Consider the following 27,153-nt stretch of genomic DNA (forward strand, 5'->3'; position numbering starts at 1 on the left):
ACCATTTTCTATGACAAAATCCGGCACAATAGAAAACGGATCCGTCCCCCATTGACTTTCAATGGTGTTCAAGACGGATCCGTTTGGCTATGTTAAAGATAATACAAACGGATCCGTTCTGAACGGATGCAGACGGTTGTATTATCTGAACGGATCCGTCTGTGCAGATCAATGATGGATCCGCACCAAACGCGATTGTGAAAGTAGCCTTAGGCTACTTTCACACTGGCGTGTTGGTTTCCGTTTGTGAGATCCGGGGCTCTCACAAGCGGTCCAAAACGGATCAGTTTTGCCCTTAATGCATACTGAATGGAAAAGGATTCGCTCAGAATGCATCAGTTTGCCTCCGTTCCGCCTCCATTCCGCTTTGGAGGCGGACACCAAAAGGCTGACGAAAGTGACCCAAACGGATCCGTCCCCATTGACTTACGTTGTGTGTCAGGATGGATCAGTTTTCACTGACACAATATGGCACAATAGAAAACGGATCCTTCCCCCATTGACTTTCAGTGGTGTTCAAGACGGATCCGTTTTGGCTATGTTAAAGATAATACAAACGGATCCGTTCTGAACGGATGCATGTGGTTGTATTATCTGAACGGATGCGTTTGTGCAGATCCATGACGGATCCGCACCAAACGCCAGTGTGAAAGTAGCTTTAGCTATCACGGCTATAACAATGCAATGTTTAATCAAAAATGTCTTTGAACTATGTATTTAATAACAAGGGTATAAAAAATGTGTTATTGACGTAAAATGATTTTGCTACAATAAAACTAGTTTAATAACATGATGAAAACCTTTCCCTGATCAAATTCCCTAAAATCTACCCAATTATATCTTCTTATTCTCTCCCTATAGTGTCCCTATCACATTACATTAGACGCTTGGTCTGTCATAACACATCCTTTCAGGTCACAAGCTAAAGACAAACTGACAATTCTTGTATCTTAGCTTAGGCATCTCTCTGCCTACTGCCCTTTTCATTGGCAAATCCCAGCTGTCTGTCAGCCTCTAAGTCAATAAGGGCAAGCCTCCCTCTACCTCCTCCCAGTGTTATGTGATCCTCGATCTTCTTCCTCTCTCGTGGCTTTTTCCAACAATATTAACAGTAAAATGGAGCTAGTCATCATTTTTACGTGATTTGTCCAAACAAATCCAAAAATCTTCAGATTCATTTGGCAGGCAAATTTTTGTGAAATTCCTAACAAATCTGATTAGTTTTGAATTGTTTCGTTCATTTCTACTATCAATACGGATGGAGTAGAGTTAACACTCCTGTTTTCTGAGATTTCTGAGTTGTGTTATCTAATCTAAGCAAACACCTTCAATCGCTTTTCAGTGGCTTTTGTCTCAAGATAACGTGATGAGTTAAGAAATTTGAGTTAAGAGCGGGAGTGCAAACCCTGCTACATCTGTACATCAAATTTGAAAACAGACTGTTCACTTGCTACCTTCACATCACGTATGCTATACTGTAAAGCCTGTATTTGACTGGCAGATAGTGTGCAGATCATCGCTAACGACCATTCGTAGTAATGCTAGTTAGCGATGATCTGGCAGTGCAATACTGCCACTGATTACCTGATGAATGAGCAAACACTTATTCATCAGGCAATCCCAATCTTTCAACAGGTTTAAAAGTAATTGTTTGCCGGTGGCAGATGGTGCTGTCTAATCGCGATCTGTTGCCGGCAAAAATGATTCAGTATGGGGACGAGCGATGGCATTAGTCATTGCTCCTCCCCATTGTCATGCCCTGCTCAGGTTATGTGCGGAGGTCTGCCAGGTTAGCAGCACGTGTGTAGTTTTTTGTTTGTTTTGGGTTTGGAGTTGAGCTGTATCTGCCTCCCTTCAGGTGCACTGGGTGGGGTCGTTTGTGTGAGTTTAAATTACGCCCCTTCCCAGTGTCCTGTGCGGGTTATAGCTTCTATCTTGCTCTGAGGAAAGGTGGATTTGCTGTTTCTGCTCTGCTACAAGATAAGTTGGTTTTGGTTTCCTTTTTGTGTTCTGTCTAGGCTGTTAGAGAGACACCTGCCTCCTCCAGGCCCTGAGGAAGCAGGCTGCCTCTTTCCCCTTTTACACCATCTCAGGGATTTTAGGGAAACTTCAGCCTTAGGCACGGGGGCACGTTGATTCCCACCTTTAGGCTCTGAACGTGGGCACAGAAGTCCAGGGAGAGCTGGTAGGGAATTGTCAGGAGGTGACCTTTATCCCCAGCTTCTGGCCTAGATGCTTGTTTTGTGGTTTACTGTGTGTTTATTGTATCTTGTATCCTACCCACCGTGACACCCATACAGTGGAGAAGATCACTGCATGTTATAGCAGTCTCCTCCACTGATCAGCAGGCAATTCCTGGGAAGGAATATTTCCTTCCCGACAATCTACTGCTTAATCTGCAGGTCTACTACAGCCTTTACTCCTATGATACAGTGCTGCTTTGCTTACTTTAAATAAATAGTTTCACAGCCAATGAGTTTGTTATCAATCCCATTCATTAGTTGCCTGCCTTTAAACTCTCTCCAGCTCCATTTTATCTTTATTTTTTAACAGTGTGGAACCCAAAACCATATTAAGATAAGACCTTACAACAAGGGTTTTATAAAGGGGTAATGATAAAGTCACAGATTTCCCTATTTATTTGCCCAGAAATTATATCTGCTTTTGCAACTGCTTGGCATTGCATACTGCTTAGCTTACTGATAATCTATATATATACAGTAACGCTGGGTTCAGACCTGAGCGTTCTGAAAGGAGCGCTCTGTATGTGCGATTGTACCGACGTTTGCAATCGCGCATACAGAGACAAGCGAACGCCCATTGTTGCGCGTTCACGAAAGTCTATGTACGGGAACGCGCGACGAGACGCCCCAAAGAAGCTCATGTACTTCTTGGGGCGTCGGGCGTTTTACAGCGCGATAGGAACGCGCTGTAAAACGCTCAGGTGTGAACCCAGCCTAAGTCTTCTACTTGCTCTGTCATGGCCCAATTAGTCTGCCTGATGTCTGGTCAGAACGAGAGCCAGTCAACCATAAACACATCGATTGACACTCATTTGGAAGTTTTCACAATCATTCCTCCCTCCTATTCATTTCTAAAGATGATCAACATATACTGCCGATAATCAAGCATCTTTCATTCTGATGAACGATGTGAATCATCCACAAAATGGACTTTTGGTGGATCAGCATCACTCCAACCTAATAAACCAGGCAAAGTAAAAAGAGAACTAATCCCATATTAAGATGCAAGGCCCAACAAAGTTATTAAATAGGTGAACATAAAGCATTAGGGAGATGCCTGTTGTTTATAACAACCTCATTTTTCAATTAAAACCTCAAGGGTTTATTTTTTGCAACTCAGGATTACTAAATTTATGATCAACGAGGGATTATTATTTTTGTTTATTCATTCATTTAGTCGGATTGATGATTACCTGGTAGCATTTATATGTATCTGGACACAATGTTTGCAGGATATCCAAAGAAAACATGTCTAAAAGAAAAATAAAGGTACATTATAAAATAAATATTAAGAAAACCCATAATAATTCATATTCATAAGTCATAGAATCACCAAATATACCATTACAGGTAGTGGCGTACATAAAGAAGGGCACCATAGCAAGGATCAATCCAGGCCCCCCCACACAGGACAGAAGGGTTTCTGCCTAACCCTTTGCAATGACACTTTGGCCGTTTTTCCACTGCCTCATTTGCTAAAAATTGTTCCTTTAGAGCGGGGATCAGCAACCTTGGCACTCCAGCTGTTGTGAAACTACAACTCCCAGCATGCTCCTTCCACTTGTGTGGAGTTTAGAGAAAAACCAAGCAAGTGTGCATGATGGGAGATGTAGTTTCACAACACCTGGAGTGGCGGAGGTTGCTGAGCCCTGCTTTAGAGGGTAGAGTCCTGACCAAGTTTTCATCCCCAGTATAAGAGGGGATGATCCCAACCAAGACTGGGCTCCCTCTTGCCCTGGGCCCCATGGCAGTCGCATGGTCTTCCGCTATGGTAGTTACGCCCTTGATTACAGGTTTTTTCTATAGTGGGATAACCCCAAAATCATCTGTCCCTGCAGAAACTTCCAAGGCAGATAATAATGGGTTAATTTGGCATAGCCTTCACTATTCATGTGCATTTTGAAGTGAACTTCCAGTCTGAAGCCTGTTTGATTATTATATTAGGAGATTGTATAATAAATTCTACAAAGCAGAAACAGAAGGGCAGGTATAGTGGATCTCACCTGTACAATGACAAAAAGGGCCAGAATGATCGGCTGGATAACTGTTAGAGGTTCTCTGCAGCCTATGTGCTCGATTGCAAATACGATTTTAAAAACTGCCATAACAAGTGTGCCAACTCCAAAGAGAATGATTCCAACTGTAAAGAAAAGAAAATATATTAAAGCATATAAATAATCCATAAAACTAAAATAGAAGTTTTCTTAGGTCTACATATGCAATACACAGATACTCAAGGTTAATGCTTATTGCATGATTTTGGGAACAAGTTAATAATTTTTTAGAATTTCTCAAGATGGACGCTCAGGAATTAGCACACCTCATAGGGGTAACATTGGTGATTTTGTGACAATGGTACCTGTCAAGATATATAGTCACTCATTGACCCAAACAGAAATGTCAGATTGCTGCAAAACTCAGCATACAGTTATGTCTCAGGCAGATATGTAAATGATTACAGGTGTGGCATGATTAGACATTGGGTCTTCCCACAAGAGGGTGTAAAAATGCTTCCCCACTGCCCTATAAAAAGACTTTCAGAAGATACTTTTGGGTAGTGTACCTCTTGGTGAGAGATTGTTGACCACTAGACATTATGTACTTTTTGACATTTTGCCTAGGTGACAGACTTTGAGAGGGGACACACTATTGGACTGAGAGTAGCAGGATGGTCATTTTGACAAGTTGGCTGTCATCTGGCTGTTCATAACGAGATGTTGGAAGCAATGGTTATACAAGGGCACACAAAGTGAACAGGCTCTGGTTGGTGCAGACAGACCACTAGTAGAGAGGATCATTTGATCCTCCTACGAGCATGAGCAGCTCCCACAGTTTTGTTGGCCACCATCCAGACACAGGTGGGACTTTTATTACATGCCCCTGTCTGCCCGTATGGAGGCCTTATGGTGAGTGCTTCAATCCTGCCTTTTATGTGGAATGAAACATTGTCTTGACTATTGGTGTGATAGTCTGGGGAGTCTAACAGTTGGTCGCCCTATTAGTGATGCAGGGGACACTAACAGCTCAGCGATATATGCACGACCTTCTGTAGCCACATATGTTGCCTCTCATGGCAGGTTGTAACAGGAGCCGGCGACGTGCTTCCTTCTTGCATCGCCATCGGCATCCCGTCTGTGTGCAGGAGCGAGGACGCGGCCGGCGGCCTCGTCTCCATGGGGTCCAGGGGGCGGGGAGGACCCGGCCGTGCACGCCTCCTCAGCGTGGCTGGCGTTCCCCTAGACTACGAGCAGCAGGGGAGCCGAGCGCCGATAATGATGAATCGGTGCTCGGCTGTGTTTGGCTGTGTAATGTGAGTCACGTGACGCTGGCCACGTCATGTGACTCACCAGTCTGGGCTATTTAAACAGGCAGCCTGTTGGCCACAGGTTGCCTGTGATTGGTCTTGTTACCCTCACCAGTCTTCTTTATATATTCAGACCTTGCTTGTTTTGACCTCGGCTTTGTTTGTAACCTCGACCTCACTACCTCCATTTGTATTTGACTTGACCTCTTTTGGCTTCCGACCTCGGTTCTATTTATGACCTTGCTATTGTGTTTTTCCCTGTGTACTGTGTGACCTCCTGGATTTTTGACTTTTGCTTCCCTGACTCTGTTCACGGTTTTTGCTTTTAGGCCCCAGCACGTATTTAAGCTAGGGACCGCCGCCAAGTTGTACGCTGTCAGATAGGACGGGTCCTGCAAGTAGGTAGGGACAGAGGTGCGGGTGGAGTCCAGGGCTGCACTCTTCCCTTCCCTCCGTGACACAGGGCTTCCGACTGACATTTTTCAGCAGTATAAATCTTAGCAAAGGTTTCACAGGAATGTCTCTGTCAGACTGCAGCAGTTTCCTTGGCCTGTCTGGAGCAGATTTTTTTAAATCAAGCATTTATGGGACCAGTTGGTACACCAGCTTTAGCAACCTTCCAGTGTGCAGGATCTACACGCCCAGCTGCAACATCTGTGGGCAAATGTGCCGCAACATACCATACAGAACATGTATGCCTCCTGCCCAACCGTATCTCACATTGTATAAAGGCTAAAGGAGCCCAACGGGGTCCTAGAGCCTCTTTTCAGTTCAGTTTTCTCCACTAAACATCCATTCCTCTAATATTGTAATCAATCGGTTGAAGAAATGGTTGCGCTCCATAGAAGCTAAGACTTCCCTTGTTTGTTTACCGGCTCGCCATCAACAGCGCAACAGTGAGCAGCATAATTACGAAGCGTGGCCTTCTCTTTTACCAGCTGATCGGCTGATAGGTCATCAATATTAAAATCCCTGAAAACCCCTTTAATATGCAAATTAGGCCTTTGTGGAAATAAAGGCCTCACCATTGCTCTTGTTCCACCCAAGCTCTCCTCCTTTCTCTGATCAACCCTTCCTCACTAATTTTCCGCTGCCTGGTCCTGTCAATCAAAGCAGCCAGGGAGAAGCTGTCACATAAATGATTGGAACTTGGGTGCAACGAGAGCAAGGGTGATGCCCTAATTCCACCCTTATTAAGAAAAAGTATCATAAAATGGCAACTGTACTGAGGAACAACCTCTGAGAGAGAACAGATATTTGCAGAGGGTTGAGGACCACAAATGGATAGTGTGTACACTAGTCAGCAACAGTAACATGTGCTTATGGCTTTGGACTTTGCTGCCTGTGGTTAGGGTTAATTGCTTCTGGTGCCTCCTACACTTTTGAGATAGAGTGGCCATCTAATCTAGAACTGCACTCTAGTGCCACACTAGAGCATTACCATGGAATTTTTCTTTCCTTGGTAATGCTCCTCACCTGTTCCTTAATTATGTAAATTACATCATCAACACAAGGAAGAAAATATGAAGAACATAGAAACACATAATCATAAGGGCAGGAACAGGTATATGCTTTTTCAGTCTGGGACAAGTGCATACTATTACTATACAAAAAAACAATGCAGGGGTCATTTACTAAGCTGAAATATGCCTAAATTAGGCGTACTTTAGGCGCCGCTATCTGCGACTTTTCCTCGCTCACGCCAGTTCTAAAATTGTAGGAGTAGCATGGGCGGAGAAGGGGATGGGCTGGCATTTTTTCTATGCCTGTTATTCTTCCTGGAAATGTATGAATAAATTGACACTTGGCTGTTACTATTCTACTTGTCCAAAAGGGCTGAGACCCTAGACAGTCTGACAGCTTCCGGTAATCACTGACGGTATCACACTGTGTAATGATGCATCCTATTGTCAAGGGGATTAGTGACATCCAGTTGTTAATTAGGCCTGGGCTACACAAAAGGTTTTCTGTAGCGTTACATTGTTTAGTTGCATCACAATAAAGCCTGCATTACACCGCCCGATTTTTTGGCAGATAATCACTAAGCAATAATCTTGCAGTGTAATATTGCCACCAATTGCCCGATGAACGAGCAAACGCTTGATCATCGGGCAATCCAAATCTTTCGACATGTCAAAAAATTATCATTTGCAGGCGACATATCATGGTGTCTAATAGCAATCTGCTGCCGGCAAACCACTATACAGCTTGGGGACGAGCAATGACATGTGATCGTTCCTCCCTATGCTGCGGAAGAGATCGCGGCGTGCAGTGGCATAGCTAGAAATTACTGGGCCCCTCAGCAAATCTTTGATTGGGCCCCATTCCCCCAAGAAACGTGTCACGCACACAGGGAGTGGGGAAGTGGCCACTAAGCTGAACCCACACCCCTGTCCCTGCCTACTTGCCTCACAAGTCCTAGTGACAAGGGACAACTGGTCGACAAACCCTAACTTAGGTAAGTGCAGGGAAGACGGACAAACATACAAGCGATGTAAAACAAGCTGAATCAAAATCAAGAGAGCAGCACTGTACCAGAGGAGCAAGCGGAGGATCGTCAGGAAGGAGCCGAAGTCAAAACCAGGAGGAAACGCCAAGACCAAGGAAAGAGACAGCTGGGAAATCAAAACACGAGCAGAAGATCAGAACACCAGGTAAGTAAAACGCAGGAAGGACCTCAATAACAGGCAATCTGTGGCCAGCAAATTGCCTGTTTAAATAGAGCGCTAGTGGAGTCATGTGATGTGGCCGGCGTCACATGACTCCAGAATACCAATTCAGCCCCATCGTGGTTGCCCCGGGGACGGGCGACGCCGGGCGCACTGATGATGCGCGCGTGCCCCGGCCGTCCCAGCACCGTGACAGTACCCCCCTTTTACGCAGGGCCACCGGACCCAAGGCGATGACAGATGACAGCTTTTCAGGATGTTTCGCATAAAAAAATTTAACAAGTCTAGAGGCATGAACATCCCTAGCTGGTACCCAAGACCTTTTCTCCGGTCCATAGCCTTTCTAGTGCACCAGGTACTGTAAAGAGCTACGGACTCTCCTAACATCCAATATCTTGGAAACCACAAATTCCACGCAAACATTAACTAGTACCGGCGGCAGTGCGGACTGTGAAGAAATAACAGGTGCAACATGTCTCTTAAGCAGAGATTTGTGGAAGACGTCATGGATGTGGAAAGGCAGTTTCAACCTAAAAGATACTGGGTTAATCACTTTCGTAATCTCATATGTACCTATAAAGCGAGGTGCAAACTTTGTGGAGGCCACCTTAAGATGCAAATTTTTTTAAGATAGCCACACCTTCTCCCCAACCTGAAAATCCATCCCCTTAGAACGTTTCTTATTCGCTTTGATTTTTATACTGTTTTGAGCTTTTTCCAGGATTGACTAGACCCGAGCCCAAACTGTGCACAGTTCTGATGAGACCTTATCCGCCTCAGGGTTAGACGAGGAGATGGATGACCCAGAATGAAAATGAGGATGGAACCCATAATTACAAAAGAATGGGGAGACACCAGTAGAGGAATTAACATGGTTGTTTATAGCAAATTCTGCCAAAGGAAGGTACTTAACCCATAATTGTTGATCATCAGAGACATATGACCTGAGAAACTGTTCCACAGACTGATTAAGTCGTTCAGTCTGCCCATTACTCTCAGAATGATAGGCAGATGAGAAAGACAAAGAGATTTGGCACCTCTGACAGAAGGCTCTCCAAAATCTAGACACAAACTGAACCCCCCATCGAAAAAAAATGTTCTCGGGAATACCGTGCAAACGTACAATTTGTTCTACAAATACAGAGGCCAGAGTCTTAGCATTGGGAAGCTTAGAAAGAGGAACAAAATGTACCATCTTGCCAAACCTATCGACCACTACCCAAACCACAGTCTTACCCTCAGCAGGTGGCAGGTCCGTGATGAAATCCATCGAAATATGAGACCAGGGTCTACTGGGAATGGGTAGGGGTCGCAACTCACCAGCAGGACGAGTTCTAGGGGTTTTAGACCTCGCACAAACCTCGCAGGCTGACACATAGGACTTGACATCCATGAATAGTGTGGGCCACTAAAAAGACCTTGATACCAACTCTTTAGTACTCCTGATACCAGGATGTCCACACAAAACAGAATCATAACACTCACCCAACAGCTGGAGACGGAATTGTTCGGGGACAAACAAGTTATCTGTTGGTGTGGGTGCCGGGGCCAGATGTTGTTCTGCCTTAATAAGAGCCGTAAAATCTTGAGATAAGGCTGCTAAAACGACATTAGCTGCATGTCTTTAATATTGATTGGACCCTGGGCAAAAATTTACTTGGGCCCCCTGGATCCCGCCTTCCCACACCTTAGCATGCAATCACGCCCTCCACCAGAACACACACACAAAAAATCCACACATGTGGTAGAGTACAGTGAATGACTGTAAATACTTCCAGTTCTGAAGACTCCAGCGGCTCAGGATCAGTGCTCTGGGCAGCTGGGCTCAGGCTGGAAGTGGGCACCGCTCTACAGGAAGGAGACCAGGGCTCGGCTCACCCTAGTGTTACAGTGCACCCCAGCACTCCACAGTATGCAGTATAGCACCCTATAGTATACAGCACCACACAGTATGCAGTATAGCACCCCACACTCTACAGTACCCCACAGTATATAGTAGAGCAGTATAGCAGCCCACAGTATACAGCACCCCACAGTATAGCACCTCACCGTATACAGCACCCCAAACTATACACGATACAGCCCCCCACACTATACAGTACAGCAGTATAGCACCCCACACTATACAGTACCCCACAGTATATAGTAGAGCAGTATAGCAGCCCACAGTATACAACCCCTCACAGTATAGCACCTCACTGTATACAGCACCCCAAACTATACAAGATACAGCCCCCCACACTATACAGTACAGCAGTATAGCACTCCACACTATACAGCACCCACAGTATGCAGTATACAGACCCCCACAGTGTGCAGTACAGCAGTATAGCACTCCACAATATACAGCCCCCACACTATACAGGCCCCCCACACTATACAGGCCCCCCCCACTATACAGGCCCCCCCACAGTATACAGGCCCCCCACAGTATACAGGCCCCCACAGTATACAGGCCCCCCACAGTATACAGGCCCCCCCACAGTATACAGGCTCCCCCCACAGTATACAGGCCCCCACAGTATACAGTCCCACACAGTATACAGGCCCACCACAGTATACAGGCCCCCACACAGTGTACAGCACCCCACTATACAGTAGTGTACAGTATATTAACATAACAGCCCCTGTCACCTTTTTCTGATCTAATCTTCACACAAAAAAGCTCCACAGTTAACTTCTGCAACACTCCTGGTAGGACCTGTGATGACCTCATAGCCATGTGACCAGTAATATTACTAGGTTACTGGTCACATGTTGATGATGTCATCTAAGGTCCTAGATCACATTCACAGCTCTAACACAGTACGATGCCTGGGACTCAGTGCCGGCAGGCATGGCATGGCAGCACCCCCTGTGTGGCTGAGAGCCTGACACCCGGGGCAGTGGCTAGCAGGGCTCAAGAGGCAGCTGCCTTGGGCCCCCCAGGAGCAACTGGGCCCGGGGCAGCTGCCCCTTTTGCCCCTTGGTAAAGACAGCCCTGATTAGCTGGCAGTATGGTTTCAGGTGGTGTGTCCATAGGCTGAAACGCACAAAAACTCAGAGATAAGGCATCGGCCTTCACGTTCTTACCTCCTGGCCTGAAAGTGATGGAGAAATTAAAACATGTAAAAAACAACGCCCATCTGGCTTGACAGGGATTTAACCTATTAGCAGACTCAAGAATCATTAGATTTTTGTGATCGTTGACAACAGTGACACAATGTTTAGCCCCTTCAAGAAAATGCCTCCACTCCTCAAACGCCCATTTAATGGCCAGCAATTCCCGATTCACCACGACATAATTTCTCTCGGTGGGAGAACATTTTCTGGAAAAGAAGGCGCAAGGCCTTAAATTGGTAAGAGTAGTGGGGCCTTGTGAGAGGACCGCCCCTACTCCGTCCTCAGAGGCATCCACCTCCACAATGAAAGGTCTTTCTTGATCCGGCTGAATCATAACAGGAGCGCTACTGAAGGCCTTTTTAAGAGTTTCAAATGCTTCAGTAGCTTCAACAGACCAGTTATCCAGGTCCGCCACTTTTTTGGTGAGGTCGGTCAAGGGTATAGCAATTACTGAAAAGTTCTTTATAAATCTACGGTAATAATTAGCGAACCCCAAAAAGCATTGTAAGGCCTTTAAGGAAGCTGGCCTTACCCAATCCATAATTGCTAATACCTTGCTAGGATCCATTTTAAAAGCGTGAGGAGTGAGAACATACCCGAGATATAATATTTCTTGAACCCTAAAAATAAATTTCTCATGTTTAGCAGCCAATTCATTCTTTCTCAAAATTTCCAAAACTTGTTTAACATTTCAATATCAGGGGAAAAAATCTAAATATCATTAAGGTAAACAATCAAAAATGTACCCAAGAATTCCCTGAAAATATCATTCATAAAATTTTGGAACACCGCTGGCGCATTGCTGAGTCAAAAAGGCATAACAAGATGTTTGAAGTGTCCAGCAGGAGTATTAAGCGCTGTCTTCCACTCGTCTCCCTTCTTAATTCGAATTAAGTTGTATGCCCGCTTCAAATAAATTTTTGAGAACCAGGAAGCCCCCTGTACCTGATTAAACAAATCGAGAATCAACGGGAGGGAGTATTGATTCTTGATCGTAATCTTATTTAATTCCCGATAATCGATACATGGTCTGAGGCCTCCATCCTTCTTTTTGACAAAGAAGAATCCCGCCCCCATAGGAGATACAGAAGGCCTGATGTGCCCCTTACTGAGACTCTCCTTAATATAATCCTCCATGGCCTTGCATTCAGGCCTAGAAAGATTGCAGATGCGTCCCTTGGGAAACCTGGCACCTTCTACTAATTCAATGGCGCAGTCGTAAGGCCTATGGGGTGGTAGACCCTCGGGGTCAGATGAGGAGAACACATCCATATATATATTCCTTTAAGACTAGAGGTAATATATCAGATTCTGCTGAGACCCCCGCTTGTACCATAGACAAACACGAGTCGCATTTAAACCCCCATTTCACCAGTTCTCCCTTGGTCTAGTCAATAATGGGATTATGTAACTGGAGCCAAGGCATCCCCAGTACTACCTCTACTGGTAAGTTTTCAAGAATTAACAGGGAGCATATTTCTAACGTTCCTGCTGTCTCTCCCTAACACGTCTGTCAAGTCGAACAGCAAGTGTCATAGTCTCCTCCAATGTCTCAGGAAGCTGATAGCTGACTAATAGGTCTTTAAGATTCTCCGACAAGCCTGACCTGAACTGGTTTTTAAGGGCTGGTTCATTCCAACCCAAGGGGACACACCATTTTCTGAACTGGGTGCAATATTCTTCTGCAGGTAGATCCCTCTGAACCAAAGCTCTAAGAGTGGTTTCAGCTACCATGGCCCTGTCAGGTTCATTATACAGCGTTCCCAGAGCCTGAAAGAACCTCTCGACGGAACTGAGACAACTAGCATCAGAAGGCAAGGAAAAGGCCCAATTCTGGGGGTCCCCCTGAAGTTGGGAGATAACTATGCCCACCAGTTGGCTCTCTGAACCTGAAGTAAAGCTTACAGTTTTCTTTGAAGGAAAGATATTTTTTAAGGTCACCAGAAAATTGTTCAGGAAGCTTAATCTGGGGCTCCATATGAGGGCTAGGTAGATGCGGAGTGGAGGCACTCTGCCCTGACTCATGTAGACTGAGTTTTTCCCCCAATTCCTGAACCGTCTGGGTAAAATTAGAGACGTGCTCCGTTAGGGTAACCAAAGGATTCATGGTAACAGTGATAAATGGGCCTGTTATTCTGTCACGCACACAGGGAGTGGGGAAGTGACCACTGAGCTCAACCCGTACCCCTGTCCCTGCCTGCTTGCCTCGCAAGTCCTAGTGACAAGGGACAACTAGTCGACAAACCCTAACTTAGGTAAGTGCAGGGAAGACGGACAAACATACAAGCGACGTAAAACAAGCCGAGTCAAAACCAAGAGAGCAGCACTGTACCAGATGAGCAAGTGGAGGATCGCCAGGAAAAAGCCGAAGTCAAAACCAGGAGGAAACTCCAAGACCAAGGGAAAAGACAGCCGGGAAGTCAAAACACGAGCAGAAGATCAGAACACCAGGTAAGTAAAACGCAGGAAGGACCTCAATAACAAGCAGATTGCCTGTTTAAATAGGGCACTAGTGGAGTCATGTGACGTGGCCAGCGTCACATGACTCCAGAATACCAATACAGCCAAGCGCTGAGTGAGCAGCTCGGCGCTCAGCCCCATCGTGGTTGCCGTCCCCGCACAAAGCCCACCGTGACCTTGCAGTTGCCATGGGAATGGGTGACGCCGGGCGCGCTGATGATGCAAGCGCACTCCGGCCATCCCTGCACCAAGACAAAACGTCTTCACAATCACCTCCTCCTGTGAAACCCCCACTCTTGTGGCTAGTCAAGATAACTCTCTCAGACCAAACCCAGTAGCTGCTCCATCCATTTCCTACAGTGTCACTCAGTGTCGGACTGGGGTACCTAGGGCCCACCGGTAAAATTTATTTTGGGGGCCCACCGTATGGATACATTCAAATATAATAAATCATTTAATACTTTTTTTTATATGAACATAGACTGGTTGAGGTGCTATACATTGAATATATGTATGTAGTGCAGTAAATCTAATGTGTTCTGTGCCACTTGTGCAGGGGATGGGAGACTCAGGGGGATTTTCCTGTACCCCTGTGGGCCAGTCCGAGCCTGGTGTCACTGTATATATCGTCATTGTATAATACTGTTATGGGGCCTTGACATTAAAATGTTTTAGTCCTCCTCCTGGGTGGACCCCTTCTGAGTTTGGGCCCCAAAGCAGCCGCTTCCCCTGCTTCCCCTATAGCTACGCCCCTGGCGGCATGTTATATCAGCGGTCACCTCGACTAGTGAGCAGGCGATTGCCGAGAGGGAATGATTCCCTCCAGACAATTGTCTGACACATTGGGCTGTGTAATACAGTCTCCATGTAGACCAGTCTTTATCATTTGGGCTTACTTGCTTCAAAAACGTGTTTAAACTTAGTTGCTCCAAATTGTGCCCAGATCAATGAGGCCAGATGAGGCGAGTGCCTCAGGCGATTACCTCATACAATAAATCTGTATGAGTTCAAGTGATTGCAGTAATGATTGCTTCTCCTCATACAGTAGAGGTGACTGCATCATGTAACTGCAGCTTTCCCCTCCTGTGATAAGCAGGTAATTATAGAGAAGGAACAGTACCTTCCTGATAATTGCCTGTTAGGTCAGGCAGTATAAATTCACCATAAGGCAGGTGATGCAATGTGCAATTATTTACTAAATAACAGTATATGATATAAAAATATTGTGACAGGTGCGACCAAAATACAACTTAAAGATCTCTTGAACTTCTATATGTGCACAGCCTCTAGAAGCAACATTCAGTTGTCAGGGACAAGCACAGCAATGCAAAGCAGCAGGGAGGTTTCAATTGGAGAAGTGCTTATCTCTATATATTCAACTTTACCGCCGTCCTCAGTTGAATGCTGTGGTATGGAAGCATTGTCTCCCTGCTCTGCTGTTCCCTCTGATAGGCTTCAGGCCTATGGGGGCCCTAAATAGGGGCATTTAATATTGGCACACATTGTGGGGAGAACTTAGGGGACATTGGCTCTACTGGGGGCACTAAGAGTTTTTTTTTTCTATTGTCACACATTATAAGGGGATACTTTTGTACTGGCACACATTATAAGAGGACATTTTTGTACTGGCACACATTATAAGGGAGTCATTTTTGTACAGGCACACATGATAAGGGAGTATTTTTTGTACAGGCGTACATTATAAGGGGGTATTTATTGTACTGGCGCACTTTATAAGGGGTTACTTTTTGTACTGGCACACGTTATAAGAAGCATTTTTGTGTACTGGCACACATTAGGGGACATCTTGCCTCAGGCAGCAGAAAGGCTAGAGGCACCAAATTGCACCAGAATTCAGGCAGAGCCACAGTAGTAAATGTGGGTCATAGTTCTGCATAAAGATGCTCAACAGTTGTTGGGTAATGATTTACATACATTCACAGACAGGTCAGCAGAGGTGGCAGCTCATCTATGAATCCATCTGTAGATCTACACATACATAAGACGTACATACATTCATCTAACACTGTAGGATATTTAATCAGGGTCTAAGTATCTAATCAGGGTCTAATTCTAGTGCAGTGACTGAGTTGTTCACTGCTAAAGGGTTAATGCTATAGTTTGTTGCTCTAGGATTAATGCCCTAGTTTACTGTAAAATCAGTGACATCCCTATCCAGCTGTTTGCATGGACACATAGCTATAGCTATTTTTTACCTGATTAAAATGCTGTTTTTCTTTTGTTGATCGGAGGCTCTGTTCCTGAGTTACCCTTTCTTAAGGAGGTTTTCCAGGATTTTAATAATGATGACTAGGCTTGAGCGAATCGAGCTTTGGGTCATAGATCCGAAGTCGATTAGTTCAAAAACTTTGTTTTTAATGCTGTTTCCGTACAGCATTAAAATGTATTGGCTCCGTGTAGCCAAATTTCGTATTGCCCGAAATTGCGCAAGACTTCATTGAATTAGTACGGTATTCCTATCTACGCATTTAAAAACATTTTAAAATAGGAATCAGAAGTGGGTACCGATTTACCAGCAGGTACCAAAGCCCACTTTGGATTCCTATTTTTAAATGTTTTTAATTACGCAGATAGGAATACCGTAGGTCCGTATTCATTCACCTAAGTCTCGCGCAACTTCGGGCAAGACGAAGTTTGCTTACATGGAGCCAATACATTTTAATGCTGTACGGAGACAGCATTAACAGCAATTTTTTTAAACAAATTGACTTCAGATCTATGATCTGAAGCTCGATTCGCTCAAGTCTATTAATGACCTATCCTCATGATAGGTCATCAATATCGGATCGTCGGGGTTCGACACCCGGGACCCCCACCGGTCAGCTGGGTGGGGAGAAGATTGCGCTCCATACAAGCGCAGCCTTCCCTTGTTTGTTTATCTGCTCGCCATCAACAGTGCAGCGATGAGGAGCATAATTACAAGCTGTCCCATTCACTTCAATGGGACGGCTTCTTCCTATTCAAGTGTATAGGAATGACCCGTCACATAGAAGTGAATGGGACGGCTTGTAATTATGCCTGCTCATCTCTGCAATGCTGACAGTGAACAGATAAACAATGAGGGAAGGCTGCACTCACACGGAGTGTGGCGTTCTCTCTAAGCTGAAGTGAGACAAACCCTTTAAGTATTGATGAGCTATCAAGCACTGTGGCCTCTTCCTCACTGGTCAAATGGCTTTTCTGCAGCTCAGTCCTGTTCAAGTAAATGAGGCTGAGTTGCAATACCAAGCATAGCCTGTATACAATATATGGCACTGTGCTTGCTATACTATGAACAGGCTCCAGCACTCAACATGGCACCGTCAAACAGCTGATCAGCATGGTCGCTGGTAGTAGGATCCCCACAGATCTGAAACTGATGATCTATCCTAAGGCTAGGTTACCAGTATCTAAGACCCTGAAAACCCTTTAAAATTCGTAGGCAAGATGTAGAACTATGAAAGATATGGTCAAGGGTTCCCCTGTAAAGAAACATTTGCAGATCATATAGAACATTTTACTATTCTCTCTATCTTGACCATCAAACAGCACAGTTTACACTTTAGCTTGGTGGTTACACTTTAAGTGGTACTATAATGATTAGTGGCTACTGGTCACTCCTGAGGGTGAAGAAGATTTGAGTATTCCAGAATGCTAAGAGTTTCATGTTTATACAAAACCATGGAATTAATGGCGCTTCCAAATAAACAATGATAATAATATCTCTCTCTGGATACACTATACAATCTTCTCAATTTGAACATGCAAGAACTTTTTCCAATACTTCAGCAATTCCTAAAATGTAGAGTTCAGTCCTAGATTGGATGGCCACTCCTTCTCAAAAGTGTAGCAGGCACCAGAAGCAATTAACCCTAACCACAGGCAGTAAAGTCTAAAGCCATAAGCACGTGTTACCTTTGCTGACTAGTCTATGCACTCTAATGAAAAGGAAACCAAAAGAAATTCACAAGAATGAGCAAATAGATATAATAATCAGTACTCCAAATTGCAGGATGGGGCAATGCTGTAGGCAAAGGTATTGGTGATAAGATGGGGAACTTTCCCTGGTTCTCACCCTGTATTATTAAGACCTGCCTACAGAACAGAATAGCCACCCTGATAGAGGCGATCCCGTATTCAGGAATCTCCTAAAAGCCCTCGGATGGCCCTGAAGGGGGATTATGGAGGCAAAAGGTAGCCTGAAACGGGTCTATACAATGAGTACTTGTAAGTACAAGAAAAAAAGAAAAAAATATATAAATAATAAATACATGAAAATAAATGGTACATTCAATTTCTGCAGTGTCGGATTATTTCAGTATTCTCAAAAAGACACCTTTCAACTACCACAAAGTCCTTGGATTAAAAGTATAGGTCCCTTAGATCCAACGCGTCTCGGCAGATATGTTCAATGGGCTCATTAGGGGACACTAATACAGTATTCAAATAAATATCCATATAGTTGTTAACATAGGCAATCCGACCCAGTATATAGCAGCTTATTGCAGCACCAGTAATCACTGGTCAGAAATAAAAGTTGATGAGTCGCTGATTGACTAGATCAGTGATGGGCAAACTGCGGCTCTCCAGCTGTTGTAAAACTACAAATCCCATAATGCCCTGCTGTAGGCTGATAGCTGTAGGCAGACTGGGCATACTGGGAGTTGTAGTTTTACCACACCTGGAGAGTCGCAGTTTGCCCATCCCTGGACTAGATAAAGAAACAATACTGAGGTTGGGCCAGTGAGTAGGCCACTCCATTACAGAAACTGACCATGTGACGCAGATAATACGCTGCAGCGGCCTGCTTATGTCATCTGACTGCAACTAGACTGGCTGGCTATCTTTCCCAGTATCTTTGTTAAAATATGTGGGGCACGCAAGTATCCTATGTTAACTGTTTGCCTTGGCAGTAATAAATCTAGTATTACCCATTTTGTATCTAATGCGAGGGGGCATACTATCCACTTGTACTAAGTGTGAGGGGGTATTAGACTCACTGGCCCAACCTCTGTATTGTTTCTTTATCTATTCAATCAGCAACTCATCAATTTGTATTTCTGACCAGTGATTACTGGTGCTGCAATAAGCTGCTATATACTGGGTCGGATTGCCTATGTCAGGCATGTCCAAAGTGCGGCCCTCCAGCTGTTGCAAAACTACAACTCCCAGCATGCCTGAATAGCTTACAGCTATTAGGGCATGCTGGGAGTTGTAGTTTTGCAACAGCTGGAGGGCCGCACTTTGGACATGCCTGGCCTATGTTAACAACTATATGGATATTTATTTGAATACTGTATTAGTGTCCCCTGACGAGCCCATTGAACATATTGGGCGAAACGCGTTGGATCTAAGGGACCCTTTTAATCCAACGACTTTTTGGTAGTTGAGGGTGTCTTTTTGAGAATAGTAAAATAATCCGACACTGCAGAAATTGAATGTACTATTTATTTTCATGTATTCATTATTTATATTATTTTTTTATATTTTTTTTTCTTGTACTTACAGTAGGTGATTGTATAGAGCCGTTTCAGGCTACCTTACCAAAGTTTGCATCCATAATCCCGCTTCAGGGCCATCCGAGGGCTTTTAGGAGCTTCCTGAATACTGGATCGCCTCTATCGGGGCGGCTATTCCATTCTGTAGGCAGGACTTAATAATACAGGGTGAACTGAGACCCAGGGAAAGTTCCCCATCTTATCACCAATACCTTTGCCTACAGCATTACCCCATCCTGTAATTTAGAGTATTGATTATTATATCTATTTGCTCATTCTTGTGAATTTCTTTTGGTTTATTTTTCATTTGGGTATTTTTACTATTTATAATAAAGGCTACGTTTTAATTAGGGTGGTAATCTGTGAATTGTCTATTTGGATTTATACTACCTTTAGTATATTGACCCTCTGATGGGCTACTGTCTTAGCTGTAAACATAGTCTATGCACTCTCCCTTAGTGGTCCTCAACCCTCTGCAAATATCTGTTCTCTCTCAGAGTTCGGTCCTCAGTAGAATTGCCATTTTAGTAGCAGCAACATGCACACTTTTTCTCTCTGGCTTGTAAACCAGAAGACTCCAAACCAGGGGTAGAACCAGCCCACCACCCAGCAATTGTAACCAAGGCATGCCTTTTAAATACTTCCTCCCATAGACAGCCTTTTGGAGCGCAATTAATCATTTGTTGATCTGATTCTCCGTTCCTGAGTTATGATACTTTTTCTTAATAAGCAAAGTAGGCTTGGGAGGAACGAGGGTGTATAGGAATCATTTATGTGCTTTGATTGACAGGACCAGGCAGTGGCAAAGCAGTGAGGAAGGGCTGATCAGAGAAAGTAGGAAGAGAGCTTGGGTGCAACAAGAACGATGGTGATGCAATAATTGCACCAAAGGTCTAATTTACATATTCAAGGGGTTGTGTTGTACAATATAGGAAAAACAACTAACCTATGTGCGGTCCCACGGTCCCCGCCACCAGAGAGGCCGGCGCTTTATTCTATACTGTGCAAGCACGACCACCACTGATGGATTGCAGGGTGGTCATAACCATGGAAACAAGCAGTGTATAATGTGAAGAAAAATTAATCCACTCAGGAAAGGAAGCAATATGGATAATAACAATACATTAGTAAGTGCCTTGTATTAACTTCCTCATAATAAATGCTATTTGCTGAAGTGAGACAACCCCTTTAAATCCCAGAAAAGCCCTTTAAGAAGCCTCAGAAATCCTTCTCTTACATAACTATGCTCTGTAACCTAACTATGCCCTGTTGCTCGGGTGCCTTCACTGAAATACTACTGTGTCCTTTTATTATATTTATAACATGGTTGCATATTAAAGAGGTGGAGGTGGCTTCTTTACCCTGGATGCCAGTCACGGTGAAACATGTTGGGGGGAGGTGACTGTGTACTCTGTAATCAAGCACACTACTAGCAATTAACATAGTGCCTGGAGCTGATATTATGCAGACGGTGGATCCGTTCAGAACGGATCCGCCTGCATTATATTGGCAAAAAATGGCTAAGTGTGAATTAGCCTGAGCGGATCCGTCCAGACTTTACATTGAAAGTCAATGGGGGACGGATCCGTTTGAAGATTGAGCCATATTGTGTCATCTTCAAACGGATCCGTCCCCATTGACTTACATTGTAAGTCTGGACGGATCCGCACGCCTCCGCACGGCCAGACGGACACCCGAACGCTGCAAGCTGCGTTCAGGTGTCCGCTTGCTGAGCGGAGTGGAGGCTGAATGCTGCCAGACTGATGCATTCTGAGCGGATCCGCGTCCACTCAGAATGCATTAGGGCTGGACGGAAGCGCTCGGGGCTGCTTGTGAGAGCCTTCAAACGGAGCTCACAAGCGGAGCCCCGAACACTAGTGTGAAAGTAGCCTAACTGAACTGATCAGAAGGAGTATATCGGCAGTCAACAGAGCAGACACATGTTGAAATAAAGGGCTTTTAATTGTCTGTATATACACTGCCTGCCCCAAAAAAAAAAAGTCGCCACCTGGATTTAACTAAGCAAATAGTTATGAGCCTCCTATTGGATAATTACTGCATGGGCGATTATCCTTCAGCTGGCAACAAGGTATTTAACCCCAACTGGTGCAATGAGTTGCTTCTCATTTCTTAAACAACCATGTCGAAAGACATCTCGTGGTCGTGGAAAAGATGTTAGGCTACTTTCACACTTGGGGCAGGACAGATCCGACAGGCTGTTCACCATGTCAGATCCGTCCTTCCGCTATTTCGCCGTGCCGCCGGACCGCCGCTCTGTCCCCATTGACTATAATGGCCTGCATGTCCGACTTTTTAGTCCGGCGGCTTTCACCGTGCACCGCCGTGCTGCGCCGGAGCTCCGCCCCCGTCCCCATTATAGTCAATGGGGACGGAGCGGCGGTCCGGCGGCACGGCGAAATAGCGGAAGAGCGGATCCGACATGGTGAACAGCCTGTCGGATCCGTCCTGCCGCAAGTGTGAAAGTAGCCTTAGTCTGTTTGAGAAGGGTCAAATTATTGGCATGCATCAAGCAGAGAAAACATCTAAGGAGATTGCAGAAACTACTAAAATTGGGTTAAGAACTGTCCAACGCAATATAAAAAACTGGAAGGATAGTGGGGACCCATCGTATTCGAGGAAGAAATGTGGCGGGGAAAAAATCCTGAATGATAGTGATCGCGATCTCCTAAACGTTTGGTGAAATCAAATTGAAGAAAACAACAGTAGAACTCAGGGCTATGTTTAATAGTGAAAGTAAGAGCATTTCCACACGCACAATGCGAAGGGAACTCAAGGGATTGGGACTGAACAGCTGTGTATCTGTAAGAAAACCACTAATCAATGAGGCAAACCAGAAGAAAAGGCTAAATTTGCTGTGGAGCATAAAGATTGGACTCTGGAGCAATGGAAGAAGGTCATGTGGTCTGATGAGTCCAGATTTACCCTGTTCCAGAGTGATGGGCGCATCAGGGTAAGAAGAGAGGCAGATGAAGTGATGCACCCATCATGCCTAGTGCCTACTGTACAAGCCTGTGGGGGCAGTGCTATGATCTGGGGTTGCTGCAGTTGGTCAGGTCTAGGTTCAGCAACAGTATGTGCTCCAAGAATGAGGTCAGCGACTACCTGAACATACTGAATGACCAGGATTCATCGGGCTCAAATTGTGAAAGAGTGGTTCAGGGTGCATGAGACATCATTTTCAAACATGGATTGGCCACCACAGAGTCCAGACCTTAACCCCATTGAGAATCTTTGGGATGTGTTGGAGAAGGCTTTGCGCAGCAGTCAGACTCTACCATCATCAATGCAAGATCTTGGTGAAAAATGAATGCAACACTGGATGGAAATATATCTTGTGACATTGCAGAAGCTTATTGAAACAATGCCACAGCGAATGTGTGCCGTAATCAAAGCTAAAGGCGGTCCAACTAAATATTTTTGGTGGCGACTTTTTTTTTGGGACGGGCAGTGTATTTGGCTCACTGTTAGGGTCCAATCAGACATCTGTAGGTGTTTTGCGGTCCGCAAATTGTGGATCCGCAAAACACGGACACCGGCAATGTGCGTTCCGCATTTCGCGGACCGCACATCGCCGGCATTATAATAGAAAATGCCTTTTCTTGTCCGCAGTTGTGGATAAGAATAGGTCATGTTCAATTTTTTTCGGGAACGGAATTGTGAATCCAGAAGTGTGGATTCGGAAATGCGGACAGCACATAGTGTGCTCTCCGCATCCTTTCCAGCCCCATTGAAAATGAATGGGTCCGCACCTGTTCCGCAAAATTGCGGAACAGATCTGCACCCAGGTTGCGGATGTTTGAATGGACACTTAGGGATTTATTTTTTTATTTGGTATTTTCCAGATCAGCACCATATGAATTTAACCTAAGCCCGATAGGAGCGTTAAAATAAAATAAATAAACTTTATTGGTATTACTGGTTTAAAACTTACGGGTGTGTTGCCCCAAACTTCATATGTGTAAAAAAACAGGCTTCAAGAGGAGCATACACTGTGTGGCTAGAAGAAGCAATAAATCACCACATAGTGAATGTTTCTGAACCAAAAAGTATGTCAGGGCTCACTGACACACGGCTCAGACCCTCCGATGTCTGAAGGCCAGCTCACAGGAGCCACTGATGTACCTTCAGACAATTATCCCAGAGAATTTAACTAGTAACCTCCCTAGGAATTGCAACTATAAGTCTCAATGTTGCTTAAAGTCTGGCATCTAGTATGGCCAGTACAGTAGATCAATCCCAGGTTTTAGGATAAGATCAAATACAAGTGGTTCAACGCGTTTCTGTGCTCTTATTGTTAGCACTTCGTCAGGAGCCATACACAGGAGACCTTGTTTGCATAATATCCCTGCCTGAAAGTAACTATAGAATGTGTCGGCAGATAAGAACCATTTGGCCCATCTAGTCTGCCCAAACTATGATACTCTGGTGGAAGTATCGGCGCTAGGATGGCCGTTTAATTCTCTGGCATAATTGTCTGAAGGCATATCAGTGGCTCCTGTGAGCTGGCCTTCAGAAATCCTGTTTAGCTAGAGGAGGGTCTGAGCCGTGTGTCAGTGAGCCCTGACATACTTTTTGGCTCAGAAACATTCACTGTGTGGTGATTTATTGCTTCTTCTAGCCACACAGTGTATGCCCCTCTTGAAGCCAGTTTTTTTTTACACGTATGAAGTTTGGGGCAACACACCCGTAAGTTTTAAACCAGTAATACCAATAAAGTCTATTTATTTTATTTTAACGCTCCTATCAGGCTTAGGGTAAATTGATTATTATGTAAGGGACGTGTACCACTATACTAGAATTCCGTAGTACCATATGAGCTGAAATACTGGACACAAGTTGTAATACAATTTGTGACTCTACAGGGGCTGTACAAACACCAATTTCTATATATACTTCTATAGAACATCTCCATTTATGAAAATGTGTCTCCATCTTCTTCTGTTATTTCAGTAGAAGGGTACGGCTACATGGTCAGGTGTCTGCGTGCAGTTTTGGAAGCCAAAATCAAGGGTTGATCATAAAAAGAAAGTACAAAGGCTAGATAGAACTTCTTCTCTTTTTTTGAATTCATTACTGGTTTTGGCTTCCAAAACTGCATTAAGAAACCTGACCATGTGGCATATCCTAAAATAAATAAAGAAGAAAAAAAGCAAACTATACCAAAACATGTAAATGATTGCACCACCTCACTGACCTCTCATCCATATGGGTCCTGCCTGACAGTCCTTAAAGAGAACAGCATTTTTGTGCTTCCAAGTGAAGTACATTTGAAAAAGCATCCACAGAATGCAGATTACCATCATGATGGACAGGAAGATGAGAAAGTCAAATTCATAGATGTCATTGTCTTCTGTGAACACACAAGTTGCCAAAGCCCCACCAAGAAGCATGACATTGGAGGCCAGGAGACCAGAGAGGAGCCGTCCACCTTTTTTCCAGTCATCCGCATTTCTCACTAGTGTAATGGGTCTGTTGTCCTGTAGTTTGACACTCACGGTGTGCAGGTCTAGCATCATTTCCATGGTTATTAGGTCAGCAATACATTTTTAGGAATAGTTTGAGTTTCAGTATCCACACTATGGTACAATTGGTGCAAGATCCTGACAACTGTCTTGAGAAGTGTCTTCTTTTTGGGTTGTCCTACATTCTCTTAGAACTCCATGTGTTCTTGAGTCTGTGGTCCCTTTGCTGTAGCTTTCTCCATTGAGATGTTACCTTCAGTGATATACAAAGGCACTGCTTAAGCAACCAGGGAAATATGTGCTTGTTAGTATCGGTCCTGGAAGGTTTGGGAGGAGTTACTTGCAATATAAGGTAGTGGATGCCACTGCTGGGGGAGGGTGAGGTATAGTTGAAATATGTTGCAACATTTTAGCATTACAAATGTGTTCTGAAATCAAAGAAGAAATTGACTTTTATTGCTCCCTGCAGTGCTATATTGTAATTTTTGGGATGGTTTTAGAGAATTGTGTAACCTCAATTAGCATTTATTTTGCTTTTGTGTGTGCGTGTGTGCATCTAAACACAACAAATTGCTCCAGGTTTAGTTTTTAAAGTTTTTATTTTTACAGCATTCAACTTGTGATACACTTGTTTTATATATATGTAAAAAATTATTTTTGGATCACAGCATTTTAGGACCCATAAAAAATTTTTTTTTAATAATTGTATTTTTATTGAAATACAACAAAACAATTCTGTTTCAACTGTATGCACAATTGTACAAGGTAAAGTGAACAAGGCAATATGCACGACGTATGCAACAAGTGAACATATACTATAACCAGGGGCGTAACGGTCGCGGTCGCAGCCTCTGCGCAGCCCCGCCACAAGTGATTAATTTTTTTTAATGGTAAATGGCCGGTCAGGCCCCGGCCTATTTGCCTACGCAGTTAGTAACTTACGCCCCGTCTCCACCCATCCGACGCTGCTTTCTTGCTGTCATCCAGACCAGACCCGTGACCTCGCGCCTGGTCTCGAAGGATCACTCAGGGTTGACAGGATGACGCGGGCCCGCGACGCACGCTGGAAGAGAGGATTGTGCGAGAACAAGACGGCGGGAGTGAAGCAGTCTCAGATTAGGTAAGTATTTTTATTTTTTGTATGTGTAAATGTGCACACACCGCTGGCTTCATAACTAACAGGGGGGCACCTGGCAGTGCTGCACAGTGGCACGCCAGCACGGCACTGGCATGGCAGCAAATCTTTCACAGGGGACCGGCCTGGGGGCAAAATCTGGAAATATATAGCAAAAAGAAAAAAAATATATATATATACAGAGGGGGCAAAAAATGGAATATATATACAGAGGGCAAATGGAATATATACAGAGGGGGCAAAATGTATATATATACGCAGGGCCCCTGTATATATATATTCATTTTGCCTCTTCTGTATATATTTCATTTTGCCCCCTGTATATATATATCCATTTGCCCCCAAATGTATATATTCCATTTTGCCCCCTGCATATATATACATTTTGCCCCCTGCATATATATATATATATATATATATAATGAAGCAAAAGAAGGCAGCACTCCAGATGATTGTGAAAAAGTGGACGGTTTATTCACTCATCATCAACGTTTCAGCTCTCACTATGGAGCCTTTTTCCATAGAGAGAGCTGAAACGTTGCTGATGAGTGAATAAACCGTCCACTTTTTCACAATCATCTGGAGTGCTGCCTTCTTTTGCTTCATTATCCATACCTGGGACCTTGGTCGCAGGTCCCCCAGGAGGATTTTTTTGCACCCACACGTTTTCTTTTTGTGTGCTGCTTCTCTTTTTTCTAATATATACACACACACACATTTTGCCCCCTGTAACAGGGGGCAAAATGGAATATCTATAAAGAGGGGGCAAAATGGATATATATATATATATACAGGGGGCAAAATGGAATATATACAGAGGGGACAAAATTAATATATATACAGAGGGCAAAATGTATATATATATAGAGGGGATAAAGTGGATATATATAGAGGGGGCAAAATGTATATATATATATATATATATATATATACATATATATATATATATATATATATATATATAGAGAGAGAGAGAGGAGAAAAAATGTTTATATATACAGAGGGGGCAAAATGAAATATATACAGAGGGGGCAAAAAATGAAATATATACAGAGGGGGCAAAAAATGAAATATATACAGAGGGGGCAAAAAATGGAATATATACAGTGAGAGAGGGGGCAAAAAATTAAATATATACAGGGGGCAAAATCGAATATATACAGAGGGGGCAAAATGGCAAAATAAAATATATATGGTGAGAGAGAGTTTTTCACATTTTAACTGAGTACCTTTACATGGGAGTACCCTCCGCTGATGCT

The 27,153-nt window shown here is 44.1% G+C and overlaps 1 protein-coding gene across 1 annotated transcript in view; it reads right to left on the minus strand.

Annotated features, from left to right (window-relative positions):
• Window positions 1-25,013, minus strand: part of LOC122942481 (proton channel OTOP2-like) — a 54,485-nt gene extending 29,472 nt beyond the window's left edge. The window contains exons 1-3 of the mRNA XM_044300131.1: window positions 24,492-25,013; window positions 4,247-4,383; window positions 3,437-3,495 (exon numbers count right to left, since the gene is read on the minus strand). Coding sequence (XP_044156066.1) covers window positions 3,437-3,495; window positions 4,247-4,383; window positions 24,492-24,819 — 524 coding nt within the window. The 5' untranslated portion in view covers window positions 24,820-25,013. The remainder of the gene's footprint in view (window positions 1-3,436; window positions 3,496-4,246; window positions 4,384-24,491) is intronic.
• Window positions 25,014-27,153: the final 2,140 nt, after the last annotated feature.

Source organism: Bufo gargarizans, chromosome 6 (assembly GCF_014858855.1).
Source record: "Bufo gargarizans isolate SCDJY-AF-19 chromosome 6, ASM1485885v1, whole genome shotgun sequence".
Classification (NCBI taxonomy): Eukaryota; Metazoa; Chordata; class Amphibia; order Anura; family Bufonidae; genus Bufo; species Bufo gargarizans.